We start from the raw sequence: 17414 nt of genomic DNA, 5'->3' as shown, positions 1-17414 counted from the left end.
AGCTGTCTGGATTTATGTCCCCACCACCTGCTACCTCCATTCCATCAACATGCCTTGCGCGTCACCTAATGAGGGCCTTGGATTAGAAGGGCTCCCCACACCTCCAGCCCCATCCCCCTTCCTGGGCTCTCCGAAGCTAAGTGGCCTGGAATAGCACAATGGTCAAACGGTCCTCACAGAGATCACACATGCACATTCCATGGACCCTCTGTAAAATCCATAGAGCCAGAGCATGAGACAGGCGAGCTTATTAAGGCAGAGCCCAGGCTGGGAGAGGCCAGTTTCTAAGAGATTCCTCTCGGGTGCGGTACGGGGTGGTGGTGGGAAGTGGGGAAGGGAAGTAGTCTGTGCACGTGCAGGGAGGCTGGCTGTGTGCTGGGGGTGGACCGATTGCATGGCAGGGAGCATGGCGACTGAGAGCAGGAGTGTCACCGAGAAAGGAGGGAGAGAGAGTGAGCGCAGGCGGCAGGCAGAATGAACGAACAGCTGAGTCTGCATTCCTCCCAGGGAATAAATGGTGTGGGTGGGAAGAGGAGAGGCCCTGGGTGACTGCAGGGTGGAGGGCCTCTAGCTATAGAGAGAAAACAAAGGAGGACAGCAGCCAAATCTGCCATCTGCTTACAGGGCACTGTCCTGGCTCCAGCGATCTCTCTTCCTCCCCCCAGCAGAGCCCCGATTAGTGTCTCTCCCCAGATGGGGGTCTGCCAGGGGCATAGGAACATGTGTTGCTCTGGTGACCAGGTTCTTGGCCTGGTGGAAGCCTCCTCCACAACAGCTGGTACCCGGGAATACTGCAGGTCAAGCACTGCCCTTTGGGCCAGGCTATTAGATCTGCCCCTTCACCTGGTATATCAGGGCAGAGATGAGCTCTGCCAAGGCCATCTGTTGTCCGGCACCAAGACACATGGTCTCAGGACCCCCAGGCATGGTCATATGAACAAAAGAGAACTCTCTAGCCTGACAGTCAGGAAATCTAGGAGCTGGTCTTGGCTCTGTGTGACTTTGGGTAAGCCACCTCACCTCACTGGGTCTGGTTTCCCCATCTGTACAATAAGGGGTTTGGATTAAATGATTCTTAGGGGGCCCTGCAGCTGGGATTCAGTGTCTGGTCAGCAGGAGGGAGTAAGGAGGAGCATTACTGAAAAAGCTGGCAGACAGGCAAACTGACAGAATCCTGGGGAGACACATCTTCTACCCCCCAACCCCACGCCACCTTCAGCAAGGCCTGCCCCTGGAAAGCCTGTGGCACAAGCAAAGCAGAGTCTCTCCCCATAAATACATCTTGGGGGGATTCTTCTCAGTCCCCTGAGACCCCCCACACAATGCCTCCTGGTGTTTGTCATCAGGAATCCTCTCCAGGGCTCAACGTCAGCAGTGCATGTCCTGTGTCATCCTCACCATCATCACTGGAGAACTTGAAGTTGGTTTTCAAATCCTATCCCATCTCCATTCATCTTCTCTTTGAATTGCTTGCCTTTAGATCCTCCTGCTGGTGATTTTTGTTCAGTTATTGGGGCTCCAGGTGGTGAGTGGTGGTCAGAGTGCCTCCACTCTCAGCAGCTTTTAATCTTTGGGTTCCATCTATGAAGTCAAAGCATCATCACTCTGGCTGGAGAAAAAAGCTGGGAATGCAAGCCCCCACCCTCCACACACCCCACTGCTGCTGCCTTCTCTGAGAGTAGTACAGAATCTAAGGGGTGGCACTCCCCTCAGGATGTGGACTGCCTACTTCCTCAAAGTGAGTGGGCCAGCAGACAAAGAGGGAGAGATGAGGGTGGGAGGTGGGGAGGGGTATAAGTAAGGGGTGGGAGTGGAGGTGGTGGAGGGAGAGAGAATCCCCTGGCACTAAGCAAAGGAATGGGATGAGGACCCCCTGAAGAAGTCACAGGGAAACAGCTGGACACCGGGAAGAAGAGAAGTCTGACTGGCCACACACCTGCCTGGCCAGCTCCCTCCCCTCCCCGGCAGCTGTCCCTCCAGGCCCCACTGCACACAACATTTTCATCAGAGTCCAAACCTATCTGGATGCTGTGAGATTCCTTTGGAACCAGAAGAGTACACAAAAGGATCAAGTTCCAGGTTTGAAACTATAGGCACATTGGCATGCAAATGGAGAAAGAGTGAGGGCTGGGGTGGGGAATGGGTGGGAGGAAGAAGAGAGTGTAGGCCTCTGGGCCAGATATCGGAGCAGGCTGGTGGGCAGCAATGTCTTAGGACTTTCCTTAAAGATGTTGTTTTTTTTAAATTATATAATGTGGTTTGGAGTCAGGTGTGGGAGGTAAAGTGAAGAGACACCTCTTGCTACTGCTGGGGGCTTGCCCTGCTAACACTGAGAAAGGGGGAGAATCTACTAGAAACTCATGCAGCGGGCTTTGAGGAGAGCTGCATGGTCAGGGATATGCTGGTACCTCAGTGCACCTGACACGCATTCCTGGACCCATCTGCGCGTCCGTGGATGAACCTATGCAAACATTCGTACACAGTGCACATCACATACGTACGTGACTACCTGTGCACACACACACGTGTCCACAGGTATTGACGGAACTTTCCGGGTGTGTAGACACTCCCACAACCACACACAAAAAGGTCTTTTGTTTCTGTAATCATTTGTTTCTAAAGAGCTGCATTTATAAGTATATTTTATATACTAATATTCTTTTTTACATTGTATGTCAACTTGTAAGCCCAGATCCCCTAAATAGATCAGGTGTTTCTGAAACTAGGCTTATCTTATTCATTTCTATACCCCCAAAGACAAGTCCGATACCCCATAAATGTTTGTTGAGCAAATGCATGAATGAATAATCTTTTTAAAAACCACAAGATTCCTGGATGTTGGAGTTTCTCTAAATCTAGTTTAGTGACTAATAGTTGTACTCTGAATGTGTGGTTGTATAATAGAGAATATACGTATAATACGTGAGTGTGTGCCCACTTAGAAAGGTCTGTAGTCAAGGGGACACGTGCGTATCCCTGTGGAGATGAGAGCTGTGTCGTCAAGGGGACATGCGTGTGTCTGTGATGAGATGAGAGCTGTGTCGTCAAGGGGACATGCGTGTGTCTGTGATGAGATGAGAGCTGTGTCGTCAAGGGGACATGCGTGTGTCTGTGATGAGATGAGAGCTGTGTCATCAAGGGGACATGCGTTTGTCTGTGATGAGATGAGAGCTGTGTCGTCAAGGGGACATGCGTGTGTTCTTGTGGAGACGAGTAAATGAGCCTGTGTCTGCATGTGCCTGTGTGAGGATCAGGGTGTGGGTAAGCAGGTAGAGACTGAAGCAGGGGGCGGCAGGAGACACCCACTAAACATAGCCCCCACCTGTGGGAGGCTTGCACATGTCCTGAAGGCACTGAGTGTGATGAAGCTACACGAGTAAGAGTCTGCAAGTGTCCTGGTGGGAAGTGCACTGCGTTTGGGAGCCATTCACACAAAGCTCAAGAGATCCTGCTTCCTCAGATGGCTGCCCTTCCTTCTACTCACTCTCCAGGACTGGCTGCCAAGTGATTCCATCCCATTCTTATCCCACCCCACCCCCCAGGACCCCATGAATTTCCCAGCTTCCCTGAGCCTGCTGGCCCTGCTACTGCAAGAGGCAGGGCCAGCTTTTCCCCCAAAGAAGAAAAAGAAGAGGAGGGAAGAGCAGTTACACAGGGAAGGAGGTTCTAACGTAGTTCTGCATCTGGGAAATTATGCCCTCAACATGGACAACTATCATGAGGTCATTGACCTGAGCAACTGTGAGGAGCTCACTGACTGGGGGGACCAGGTCCCCGAGGTGAGCACACACAGCACAGCGGCTGCACCCCTGCAAGAGACTGGGCAGGGGCCTGGTCCCTCTCGTGCTCTGTAGTGCAAGTGTCTCAAGCCCTCATCTCTTTCTCTGGGGGTAGAAACTGTTGTCCCTCCATAGGAACTTGTCCCTCAGATAATACGAAGAAACAGGACAACAAATCTTCAATTTCTTTGTCCATTTGTAGCAAAGTTGGTGGGACTTCCCTTAGAAGTCACACATCCCTCCCCCTGCCTTCCAGGAACACCATAAACATATCTCACTGGGACATCAGTGATAGCCACATATTCTCCCTAGAAAAAGAAATGCCACAACACAACCCTCTTCAGTCTGAAGTTCTTTCTCACCCCCTCCTGGCCTTTGCAAAGGCTGCTCTGAAGTCTGCACTTGCTTGACGTGTGGCTGGGTCAGTGCGGAGCAAGGGGAAGAGCTCTAGGAGGAAAACCTGGAACTGCGGATTCCAGCTCTGCCACCAGCTTGACCACCAGCTGGCTCGTTGGGCCCAGTCCCTCCCATCTCTGGACCTCAGTTTCCTTATCTATGAAATGAAGCTATTGGACCAAATGCTCAGAAGTTCCCTTCCTTGTTCACTCCTTCTGCTGTCCCTCCCTCCTTCTCCACAGTGACTCTTAGCAAGTTTGAAATTGGTCACTGAGTTCCCAGAGTCCCAAGTTAAGTCCCTCACAAGCGAAAGCTGACTTACACTGTGTGCTACATCTCCAGGTTAAAGGGACCAGCCTGGCTCCTCCAAACGGGGTCAGCTCCACTCAGAGCACCATGGCTCTAAGGACACCCTCTTCCAACCCCACAGTGACAGGCCTCTATGCGGGGCCTGCTGGCTTCCCCAACCAGCCACAGCAAGTGTACAGTCACAGGTCAATAGCTATGGGTCATAGGCCACACAAGCATGACCCAACACCAGGGGTACCAAAGTGGAGTACAGTCAGGGCTAGGGAGTGGAGGGTGAGGTAGAGGAAAGGAAACAGCCACGGGAATAACAGAAAAAAGAAAACAAATCAAAGGGAGAGTTGGCTATCCCTAATGCTTCTGCCTGAATCCACAAATTGGATGGGAAGCCAGGAAGTGTCAGAACTCTGCTATGCCCAGCAAACCCGCCCTGTCTGATGGAACAGCGTCACTGGGGGAGGGGGCTGACTAATAATTAGATTAGAGAAAATTCAAAGCCTATAGAGAAAAGTAAATAACTTCATCCAGCCTGGGGCACGTGAAGCAGTCATATTGCTTTTCAGCTTTTAATTCCCTTCTGAGCAGCTCCTTTCCCCTCCCTGGTGCCCTCCTGGAGCCTGGGATACTGACATATCTGGCAGTAAGGGGCTGGCATTCTGTTGGGGGTCAGAACTGAAGTGGGGGAAGGATGCAGTCAATTCCCAGCTTGCTTGTCCTCAGTTCCTGTCCTCATCTTGAAATGTTTGTGTTGGGTGGGTCTAGGTTATTGGGACCTCAGCCAGGAACCCATGACCTCCCAGAGCTATAAAATACCAGCCTCAAAGGGACCATAGGGCCTCAATTGGACCTGCCATTCAAGGCCTTGGAACAAGAAGGGTGCTGGGGTCCTCTCTGCAACACGTATACAGCTGTCACTGCTGGTGAGAAGAGCTACCTCTTAATCTTGGGGTTGTGTCACTGCTGACAGAGTCCCTCTGGACTTGGACTAGCAATGGTCTCCAGTAATCGCTGTCCCTTGTAATAGCAAGGGATGGAAACTGCCTACACTGTTAGGTCTCCTCAACGTTTTAAAGCCAGCCTGAGTTCAATGGTCTGGCCTAAATCTCATGACCACTGGCCATGGACTGAGAACAGCGGGGGGGCTGCTTCCCAATGGAAAACTGGGGTGCTGGCTGTGTAAGAAAGGGAAATGGATTCTGGGCAGTCATCATCCACTCCACTTTGGCTCTATTATGCTTCTGGGAGCCATACAGAACGTGTCTAACTTCTTGCCCACAAGGCATCTGCAGAGCCAGCAACCATTGACCCTTCCATTTAATTCTGGCTCTATTTCATCTTCATAGTACCTTGTGGGACCAGAAAGGAAGCCTATGGAAAGGAGACTGATGGATGTCCTAGAAACACTTACATAGGCCCTGGAAAAGCTACATAGGACCAGGGTCTGATGAGCGCACTAATAGGTTTGGGCTGGGTAGTAACTGAGGTGGATCTGCTTCTCTCAAGTCAAAGACTGAGCGTGAGGCAGGGAGCTGCCAACAACACTGCTTGGGTGCACTGTGACAGTCAGTGGTGGGCAGCAACCCAAGAGGACACAGTAAGCCCTGGCTCAGGCACTCCCTGAGGAGACGGCAATTGGTCCCAGAGGCTGAAGGAGATCTGACCAGGGGAGTCTCCCTTTGTTCTGTCTTCCCCCTGGGCCAGGCCTGCCCACCTGTCTGGTCTGTGTGTACCTTGGTTCTTCTGTGTACTGTGATAATGCTGACCTAAAGAGCATTCCCTGTCTTCCCCAGACAACTGCCTACCTGTATGCCTGCTTGTCATGCAGGGTCTCATCTCCCGCTCCCCACATAAGAACGCAGGACATGGTGAGGCCAAAAAAGAACAATGGAGCCATAGATAGGGGAGTCTTACCACTATATTTTTGATGGCGGCTGGTCGAGACACAAAAGCAAACATCCGCCAGTACCCCAATGAGGGATCTTCCTGGACCCATCTCGCTGGCAGCCGGGTGAAACACAGGAGCTAGGATCCACACGATCCGCAATCCGCCATCCACGCTTGCTAACCCCACTTGCTAGCCGCAATCAGGCCATCCGCTTCTCTGCCATCCAACCACCCCCTAGCGTGGCCACTGCAGTTATATCAGTGGCCAATGGCTAACCGGTAACAGCTGATGGCTACCTAGCCACAGCAGATGGCCGTCTACTACCTGAGCCAGCACCTTTCCACGTGAGGCCGAGAGCCTGGAAACTGCTCCCTGGGGCTCTGTCCCCACACTGTTTCAACGGCATCCGCCATATCTGGGCTGGAGACTTCAAAGGGCTGAGTATGTAAGGATGGCAAGAGAGGAGGGTGGGCGGGTGGCAGAGGGAATCCCTGGGGTCGTCTCCCTCTCCACTCAGCCATGTGAACAGTCACCACACACAGTGCCCCATCTGTGTTAGCCTTTCCCTGTCAGCTTTCAGTCACTCTAGGCATCAAATGGATATAGCCCCAAGTCTCTCTAATTCCGTTCCTTAAAGATTTTAGATGCAGAAGTGACCTGTTCTCATTTGTTCTCCCCAAAGCTGGGAAGCTGGAAAGCGGAAGCTATGATTAAGCCTACTTTTTTGGGTTGTCCCAGCAACTGTAGCTCTGTGCTTGGCCTCTAGACAAGATCATGTTAAATCTACTCTGCATGGCACTGACGCTGTTCAAGTGGTTGTTGTTTGTCCGTTTGCTCTGCTGCTTTCTGCCTATACCTGCCTAAGATAGGACATTTGGGCTCCAATCCAGATTCCACCACTAGTTACCACCGCCTTCTGGGCTTCAGGGGCCTTTTGTGTAAATTAGTGGTGGCGGATGGAGGTGGAATGGATCCAGGAATTGATTTCTGGCCTGTTGTGTCTTGCCCTTGAAAGGTTTCTTCCAAAACGATCCAAGATGGACAACCACCACATAGGACAGAACTCCAGGGAAAGGTGTCGCAGAATCTGAGGGCTTTTCCAGGAAGTCCTGGTTTATAACATTATTTCTTCTGGTGTGGACCTGGTGCAAATGGACAACTGGCACCAGTTATCTTGAGAGGGTGGGAGCAGGGTATGGCAGCTCCCACAAGGACAGGAAAAGATGGTGTGTCCTGTGTCCCTCTGCTCTCCCTCACACCACTCGGTGAAACTGAAAAGGACTGACCTCTCCAGAAATTTTATCTCCTCCATCGATGACGATGCCCTGCATCTGCTGTCTGCTCTGCAGGACCTGATTCTGCCAGGGAACCAGCTGACAGCTTTGCCCCGGCTGCGTATGGGCATCGAGGTCCTGGACATCCACCTAGATCAGCTCCAGAGCTCGGGGATACAGGCTGGGGCCTTCAGGGTAAACCAGGGCCTTCAGTCCACCATCGACTACCTGCCACCCATGCCTGCGACTACACACACACACCTTGCCCTCATGGGGTATCCCTGCTCCAACACTGTTCTAGGGTCTGAAAATCAAACCCATTTTTAAAATTTGTTTTATTAAAGGTTCTTTTTGTTGCAAGAAGCTGATCTGACTCAGGAAAACTGTGTTTATAACATGACACCCAAGAACCTCCATGAGAGAACACTCAGGCCTCTGGGGCCTGTTACTGGGCATGGGGGTGGACAGTGTCAGAAACCAAGGTTTATGACTCTCCGTCTCTGTCTTGGGGACTCATGGTCTCTTGGCTTCCTGTTGTACATCTGCTCTGTTCACCTCTCTGCACACCAGCACCCTTGGCACACACAGCTTCTGCTCCCCTGAGACTGTGGCTTACACATGACTCGCAGTAGTGCTGGCTTCCACCCTAACTCTACAACTCCTTTTATTTCCAAATTCCACCACTAACTGACTAATTATTGTTTTTCTATTAAGAAATTCTCAAAAGAGACCATCTGCATGGACATTGGTTGGCCAGTTTTGATAGGAAGGGCTAACATATGGCATTAGTGTGGCCCCCTGCAGCTGCCGACTCCCCAAGGCTAGGAAGATTCCAGGGGTCAGTTCCTGTGAAGAAATGAAGAGGCGTGCAGACAACATTGATACCCAACTCTGTCACACACGCATACTCAGTTCGCCTCATGTGTGCCTGTGGCTCTCATTCTGCTGGTCTGGATATTTTCTGAACATGCTCTCCATCGCCGCTCCAGATTTAGCATTTGGAGACTATTTACTTGGGTAAATCCCTTCTGATAGCAGAGGCTGAGGCTGGGCTGAGATGTCGCCTTGTCTTCCCTCTCTCCCCCTCTGCCACTCTTCCCCACCTGTCATTAACAGCTGACAGCTCCTGCACACTCCCCCAATGGCAGCAGCTTTCCTTCTGCACCCAATGGCAGTGAGCACGGCAAGCTCCTAAGATACTGGGCACACCCTGCTGCACCCATCATGGACCTGGCACACAGCTGAGGCTCAGGAGGCCCTGAGTGAGTGAATGGGGTCACATCAGGCACCCCTCTCTGCCAGGGCCCACCAGCCCCCGCCAGCCTCCCATGCCCTTTGCCTCCCCTGTCCCCTCCCCCGCACTCTCCCTCCTCCCCCGCCCTAGGCCTTGGAGAAGCTGCAGTTCCTCTACCTGGATGACAACCTAATGGATTCCGTGCCTGGGCCCCGCCCCTGAGCCTGCACTCACTACACCTGCAGGTGAGCGGTGTCTCCAAGAGCATTGCACAGAGCACAGAGGCTAGAGGTCAGATGCAGGGAACATTCTTAGGCAGCAGTGGGGTCTTCTCAACGGAGAACTTATTAGAGGCACAGATGGGTCAGTCTTATCCAGGTCGTTGTCCTTAGCCTCCGTTTGATTTTCCTCCCTTCTCTTTTGAAAATACTTCCTCTCCTTCCACAGCCTCTGCCCCTTTCCCTTACCCACTGTCTCTTCCTCTTTTCTTCATCCCTCTTTCTCCATCCATCCTCCATGAGTCTCCTTTCCTCACCCCTTGTTGAGTGGTTTTGACCTTGGGTACCTTGGTTTCTCCCGTTGTACAGGGGAGTAGAGCTGGTGTGGATAGCTAATTCAGCCTTCAGTGCAGCTGTTGGTGTGCTCTTTCCAGAACAATGTGATGGAGACCGTGCACAGAGACAACTTGCGTGTCACCAAGGAGCACACGACATCCGCCCTCACAGCAACCCCTCGGCCTGGGCCTCTTCCCCAGCACCTCCTTCTGCCTACCACAGCTCCCCGCAGGCTGCTCCTCCTAGCTCACCCTTTCCTGTCCTCCCAGGTTAGAGCCCTCAGAAGACCACCAAAGGCACAGCTTCCGGGGCCATAGGGCCCAGCCCCCATCTCCAAATGCCTTTTTTTCTAGGGGTTAATCAGCCTCATGATCTAGTTGCAGAAACCACCAACCCGCCCAACCCCCACCACCCCAGCAACACAGACACTCTGAAATGTACTTTAGAAGCCAAATTTGCATTTTTTTTTCATCCTCTTTCCTTAACACCTTATGGCCCCTGGTTCAGAGAATAGCAGTGTCTGCAGCAAAGCTCTTTCCCATGTTCCCCATCCCTCCTGCACACACAGAATGCCAGGGAAGTCACAGGAGAGGAAGAGGAGGAGGAGGGAGAGGAGGAAGAAGGGGAAGAAGCAGTGGTGTGTGGGAGCCGGCTCTTACTACTGTGCTTGGAGAACCAATTATTAAATATCCCAGAATTTTACAAGCCAAGTATTGAACACAGCCATTATTAAAAAATAAATATATGCAATGAAATATATTATGTTGAAAACAAATGTAATAAATACTCAAACTCCTCATTTCCCAATTATTTTACTATTAACCATGTTTTTGAACTGCTTTATGCCCATGGGTTCTGTAGGGTGGAAAGCTATATAATGACGTGCTGCCACTGCTTAGCTCATCCCAAGGCTGCTTGCAGCGACATCACGTGGGTAGTTGGAAGGGGCCATGGTGGAAATATTTATACGATGGAAATCAGTAAATGCTACACATTGGGATTTTCAGATTTTTTTTAAATTAAATTTATTGGGGTGACAATTGTTAGTAAAGTTACATAGGTTTCAGGTGTACAATTCTGTATTACATCATCTATAAATCACATTGTGTTCACCACCCAGAGTCAGTTCTCTTTCCAAAAAATTATGAACCAAGAATAATGTATCCAGCAAAGATATCCTTTAGATATGAAGGAGGAATAAAGATCTTTCCAAACATATGGAAGCTGAGGGAATTTTCTAACATACGACCTGCACTACAAGAAAAAGGATTTTTTTAAAAAGAGCTGGTTGTTAAGCATTTGCCAGCACTCCACTGAGGAGAAAAAATAGCTATTTAAACTAACCGTTCCCCTAGCCCCAGAAACACACACACACACACACACACACACACACACACACACACACACACCCTCACTGGGGGTGGGGGGGTCTGGGGCTAGGGAAGGGTGGGGTTTCTGTGGGGCTTTCTTAAATTTCTTGTTCTCCCTAGGCCACGGCTTCCTGTTAGATTTGGAGGGATTCAGTCATAAGAATGGGGAACTGACATGACTCTTCATCTGGATGCCCTCCTTGTAGTGCTTACCTGTTTCTGGTTCACTGACCAGCCTCTGAGCAGGGCTCTGCCAGCCGGTTCCAGGACACCCGGGTTTCCGTTCTTCCCGTGCGCTCTCTTCCATGTTTAACCACCAGAGGGCAGCCTTGCGCAAAGATAAATAAATGGTAGAGCAGTTACGTGCAACCTTCTTGGATCCTGGGCGGGGCCTGCTGTGCTGGGAGGATGGGATGAAGGGCAACTGCTCTAGCCATTGAATTATAATGGGAGGGGAGATGTCACCCTTCTCTGGCTTCTTATAAGGGGATGTTGAGCAAGGGAGATGTAATAGATGAGCGCTTGATGTCAGGTGTTGACTGAGGTAGGCAATTCATTTCCTCATTCGGCAAGGATTTTATTGCGGACTCCGACATGTGCCAGGCAGTGTGTTAAATGCTGGTGATAAGACAATGAGCAACAGACATGGAGCTTAGAGTCTGGTGTAGAAGACACGTGTTAAACAATGACACAAATAACCACACTACTATACTCATGATAAATGCTACAGAAGGAATATGCAGAATGCCATGAGAGCTTACAAGAGGGGACCCAGTCTAGGGGTCCAGAACATCTCGAGGAATCGATGTCTAAGCTGAAACCTAAAGGAGTAGGAGTCAGCCAGGACCTCGGTTGCCAAGGCAACCACTAAGGTCCCAGGTGGTTTCTGAGTCTGGACAGACAGGTGTGTCTCGCTCACACCGGAGGGCACCCACTCATCTGCCTCCCCTGCTCTGTCTGGCACCTCTCTGTGCACTTTGGATCCTGAGGATAGTCTTGTAAGCAAACAAGTCAGGGATTAGTCACATTCCTCAAAAGAAGAAATCAAGAGCTAGAGAAGATTAAGCACTTCCCCCAGCTCTCACATGGCTGACGGCTGACGGCTGACTGAGGCTTGAACCAAGACTCAGCACACAGACTGCAACCTGGGAGTGGGAAGTCGCAAAGATGGTAAGAAGTGCCCTTGTGTGGTTGCTGTGGTGCCCACCCTCTCTCCTAGAGATCCAAGGATTCCAGGATCCCTGGCCCAAGGGAGACTGGGAAGGCAGGGAGCAGTAGCTCCTTGTCTTTCAGGACAGTGGAGTTCTGGCCTGTTCTCTCCCTCTGCCTATCTTCCAAGGAGCTTGTTACACCAGGAGCGCGCTCTCTCTCTCTCTCTCTCTCTCTCTCTCTCTCTCGCTCATATCCACTAGTCCTGTTCTCTTCCATATCTTGCTTTCTTAGATTACAGCAAGGCCTAGACACACAATAGCTGAAAGCCTCAATATCCCTGACAGCAAGAAACCCTGCCCTGAAATAATCCAGTGAAAAACAACAGAAAGGGAATTCTCCAGAACTGAGGCTCCTGGGGGCTAGAAGCCACATCACACCCCCATACCCTAGGTTAATCTGTGTAGAGTACAGAAAGCCATCTGACCCCTGCTCTACTGTGGGAGAACGGGACTAACAATTCCTGGACTCTTGGAATTTGCCAGACCCTGTAATAGAAGCTTGTATTCAAATCAACTCATTTAACCCCAACAAGAGCCCTAGATAGTAGGGATGTTTCTCTCCATACTGCAGGTGAGGAACAGACTTATGAAAGGGAAGAGACCCAAATTAACACAGCTGGTAAGTGACAGAACCAAGATTCAAACCCAGGTCCGAAGTCCTGTTCAGAGCACAGGTCCATAGTCCTGTTCTTACACTGCGCTTCAATGTAGGCCCTTCTTTCCAGGCCAGTCAAAGAAAGAAAGCTCCCGACAGTTTTCTTCCCAAGGCCCTGGCTGCTCCGCTGGGTGGGATTTCCCCAAGGGCCAGCTGCCTGTGCAGCTGTCTCCTCATTTCCCTCCTTGGCTAGGGAAGCCTGAGGAATGGAAAGGAGGCCTCACTGAAGAAATTCTAAAGACAACATCTGTCCTTTGGCTTCTCCAGAGAGGGAGGTGGGGAGAGAAATCAGCTTGGCTCCCAGCAGCTGTCACATCTTGACATGGAAGAGTTGGGGCTCTTACTTCTCAGGAACCTACCTAAAGGAGTCCAGGTTGGGGACCTGGCCAGCGCAGCAGAGAGCACCTCTTTATCCAGAGTGAGGTCCTCTGTCCTGCAGAATGGTAAAGATGTGAGCCAGCCCTGAGAAAAAAAGGGAGAGCAGAGAGAAGGGGACCTCGGGGTCCCGTCAGACACTGCCGGTACCTTACTGCTGACACCCCGACTCTCCCAGCCTCGCTCATCCAGGTCCTCCTGCCCTCCACCTTGGCAATTTTGGTGACTTTTGCAACCTTGGAAGGGCCCTTGCTCCAGGGTTGTTCCCTGGTGGCTATCCTCCAGCCCTGAGGGAAGGAGCACTCCCAACTCTGTAGCACTTGGCCTTCGGGATGGTTCCACCTCCTGGCAAGTCGCCCTGAACTGTTCTGTGAGTGTCATGGGAGGAAGAGACCAGCATGAGTTTGCAGTGACTGCCCATCCCAACTCCATAGCAAGACCCAGGACCAGGACCAGAGGAGGCTGGGAAGGTGGGAAGAGCTGACGAGGGGCTGGAGCTAAATCCCTTCAGGAGCCAAGGTGCTTTCTCACCCTGCCCTTGCCGAGGCTTCCTTCCTGCTTCCTCGCCTCTTTAGCTTCCTCCCTGAGTACAACTCTCTTAGCCTTCTGCTGTAAGGTGCGCTTCACAGACCTCCTTACATATGGGATGGACTTTATAATCCCCACGATTCTGTGAGGAAGATATTATTATCCCTACTTTAGAGACAGAACATAGAGGCTAAGTGATTCATTCAAGAGAAAGACAACTGTTTAATATACAGAAAAACAGACTGGAGGAGGAGAGGGACAGCCATCATTTTGGGGGTAATTCCTGCAGGAGAAATGGGAAACCCCACCCCCTGCTGAGGGAGCAATGGATTACTTGCCCCATCCTCTATGCCCCAACCAACAGCTCTCTGAAAAGCAAGGAGTGAGGACCATCTCTCAGGCTGGAGAAAAGAGCTCCTCAGACCTGCATTCTGACCGAGTACACGAGACAATGAGGTGATGGTGGCTTCTGTGGATCTCGGCTCAGGAAAACCCCAGAACCCAAGGACACACTGCCCCCCATCTCTGCCGCCATCCCCGCAGGCACGTGCAGCCCAGCGCCCACATGCCCATATCTGTGTCCTTCCTGCTTCAGCGAGAAGGAGGGAGGCAGACAGACAGGAGGCAGACTCAGCTCTGCCCTCCCTCCACGGCCTGGATCCCTCTCAGCTCCCTCCTCCTCCTCGCCTGCCCCCCCCCTCACCCCCACACTAGACACCAGCTTATTTTGCCTCTCCTTTCAAGGTCATCTCTCTGTCTCTGCGACTGGGCTGGCTTCACATCCCCAGCAACTGCCACCTCACCATCTCGCACGCCTCCCTCCTGTGGTTCTGCCAGCTTGACAGAGCGTCTCCATCTGGAGGGAGGATGTGGCTTTTCCCCAGTGCTCCCATGTATTCCTTCTCCTGCAGGGGTGAAAAAGCAGCAGGGACCACCTCCTTCCTGAGCCACTGCAATACATTCCCCGAACTCAGGCCTTCTTCATGTCTTCATGTCTTAGGAGTAGCCAGACCTGTGACCCTGGACACACATGTGCACACGCTCCTGAATGTGCCCACAGAACACGCTACATCCGCTCTCCCTTCTCTCCTCCCCCTGTAATCCCTCTGTCTCCAGGCACTAGAGCAGATAGCTGTTAACCTTCTCCTGGCACCGCTGGTCCTAGCCTGTCTTCCGGAATCCTGGTCTCCGGTGTGTGTCTAACACACGGTTCATACATAGGCGGAAGCCCAAGGCTTTCATGCTGTGGCCACCTGCAAAGGCACGGTGGTGCAAGGGAGCAAGCACTGAGTGCGAGTCCAGAGCCCTGACCCACTGCGTGACTGTGGCAAGTCGTGTCAGTGCTTCGTTTTGTCCATCTTCCCCTTGGAGCTCCCACAGCCTAATTCTGTGGCTGGAATCATTTCCATGCCCATCCCCATTCCATTTCTAATCTAAGAACAAAGACAGACCCTCCCCACTGTTCCCTGGAGCACAGACCAACATGGACAGAGAGATGCCCAGTGGTGAAGGGGGACCAATGGAGGCAAGGACGGAGCGTACAGATACACAGAGCATATCTAGTCTCCTAACTCAGGTTTCTGATTCCAAATAAACTGCACCTTGACCTAAAGCTGGCTGAGCTGCAGGCTTTCCTGAGACCCCTCTAGTCCCTGCAGAAGAGGGACCAATCCAAGGTCTCTTCCCACTTGGGCCCAGGAACCTGCGACAGGGACACCCATCCTGACCCATCTTGACAGGAAAGGCAACGACTCTTGAATCACATATTACCCGTGATCGACATACCCCATTGAAGTGCAGTCTCAAGACAGGTGCTGCCTCCCCCAGACAGACCCCTCCATGCCAGGACAGGCTCCTAGAGCCCAGCCACTAAGGCAGCAGCACCTCTCTGGAGGCCCTAAGAAATCCCCATGGAGCCATGTCCTGGGACACAGACAGGATGGCAGGCGAGCCTCTGGCCTTTGGGGAAAGTGCTGGAGGAGGGGGCTGTGGGAAGTGGGACCGCTGAGTGCCTGAGGTCTTGGGGTCTGTGTAATTGTGGAAAATGCCAGGCCAGAAAGATGCAAACAGACCCCAAGGTGGAAATGCTCTGTGAAGTCGGAAGGTGTTGAGCAGTTACACAGATGTTTCGAGCTAAAGCACCCTGCAGCAGAGAGAGAAAAAAATGTAGTTTTCAGAGATTCAAGTCTTTCGTATCATTTATATACTTGGGTTAAAATCAGCTTACCAATGTAGATGCTTTGCCTTTCAACAAGTCAGTCTGAAAATAGGGTTCTTTTTAAAGTCAGCAGATCAGGACATCATCCCTGCAGAGATTATGGGAAGGTAGAGGAAGATGGGAAGCCGGCAGACATTCAATACTCTGAAGGCCCCAAGATTCCTCAAGGTCCTTCGGTTAAAGCCCCCACATCCAGGCAGGCCTCCAGCTAGTGCAGAAAGTGATTTCCCTGGCTTGAAGTAAGAACCAGAGGTCCAGGCTGCAGAAAGCTATGAAGCCACCATTTGCAGGACACTGTGCCAGGCCTTGTGCTAGCCCTTTGCATTGCGTACATTATCATATTTAATTCCTGTAGTAACTCATTGAGATGAGCACTGCCCCAATTTTATAGAACTCAGGTTAAGTTCTTTGTCCAAGGTCATGCAGCAAGTAAGAGACAGAATGAAAATTCAGACTTGGCCTGACTGCAAAGCCTTCCACCCTTTTGGATTGGTGCTGAGAGTCTGATGCACTGGATGAATCACGTACCACTTCTCACTTCCTATAGGAGCCTTGCACATAGAATCACCCCATGAACACCATGCTGGGCAGCTCCATGCATTGGGTGAGGGGGGAGTCCAGCCACTATAGAAACCTCACCAAAGTGGCCCCTTTTTTGCTCCTTCCCTCTCCTAACGTCCTCAAATGGTGGCTCCCCACACCTGGATTTCTTCTCCCAGCCTTTCCACCCTAGATCTCCCTTCCCACACACTTCCTCCCCTTCCTAGCTATTGTCTCTGAGCCCAACTTCTTGGCTTTCAAGCTTCTATTCACCAATTTCTTTCCGCCTCTTTCACCCTGGGTACAATAGGTTCGTTCCCACTTGTTGGTAAACAGAATCCCAACAAGGGGTGTTCCAGGCCAGTTTTGAGATCCCCAGGGAGTTTCTGGTGCTATAGTCTCTTGCTAATGGGACAGAACTCTTGGAAAAGTGGCCTGGCCTAACTCTGCCTCTCTGCCCTGCCCCATTCTTGCACACTGCAGCTCAGGGCAATGGCACTGTGCCAGCGTACTGCCTCTGTCCTTCTTGGAACCCAGGAGCTGCTCACTTATCTCCTGCCTGGAATACTGGAAGAGGAATGGGGAAAAAAAGTGTGTGTGTGTGTGTGTGTGTGTGTGTGTGCTGCCATCACCCAGCAAGTGCCCACCACCCCATGCCCAGGGTGAGGTCTGGTTTGTGGGTGTGTGAAGTTTTCCAGGTCACCTCAAGGACAGCCTGCGAAGGAGCCATAATGAACAAGGCAGAGACTGAGCAGCTGGCCCTGACCGAGCAGACAGCACAGCTCCTCCTTCATGGAGCCAGACAGGGATCCCCTGATTCTTAACCCAGAGATCCCCAGTCTTATGTGGATCCTCAGCCTGTTATCTGAGCAGGGCAGGGAGGCATGCCTGAGTCGGCAACACCCCGTCTCTAAAGAGATTCACATGGATCCAGGCTTTGCCTCAGTCTTAACCATCTCCCATGTCCCTCACTGATTCTTTGAATAATAACTCCTTACATGTCAAGCAACAGGGGCATCATAATAAATAAAGACAGAAAAGGTCCCTGCTCTCAGTGGGGGAGACAGGCACTAATGGAATAAACAGAAA

General features: G+C 51.5%; 1 protein-coding gene across 1 annotated transcript; it reads left to right on the top strand.

The window, feature by feature from the left end:
- The first annotated feature begins 3548 nt into the window (after nt 1-3548).
- Nucleotides 3549-9805, top strand: OPTC (opticin). The gene is given in 9 exon segments (XM_088801832.1): nt 3549-3779; nt 4518-4604; nt 6146-6291; nt 6758-6809; nt 7635-7835; nt 9025-9085; nt 9088-9119; nt 9527-9697; nt 9782-9805. Coding segments are annotated over 9 exon segments (1005 nt in total).
- The last annotated feature ends 7609 nt before the right edge of the window (nt 9806-17414 follow it).

The sequence above is a fragment of the Rhinolophus sinicus genome, chromosome 11 (genome assembly GCF_057876585.1).
Source record: "Rhinolophus sinicus isolate RSI-liver-muscle chromosome 11, RSI-T2T, whole genome shotgun sequence".
NCBI lineage: Eukaryota > Metazoa > Chordata > Mammalia > Chiroptera > Rhinolophidae > Rhinolophus > Rhinolophus sinicus.
This window is presented reverse-complemented; position numbering and strand designations above follow the sequence as displayed.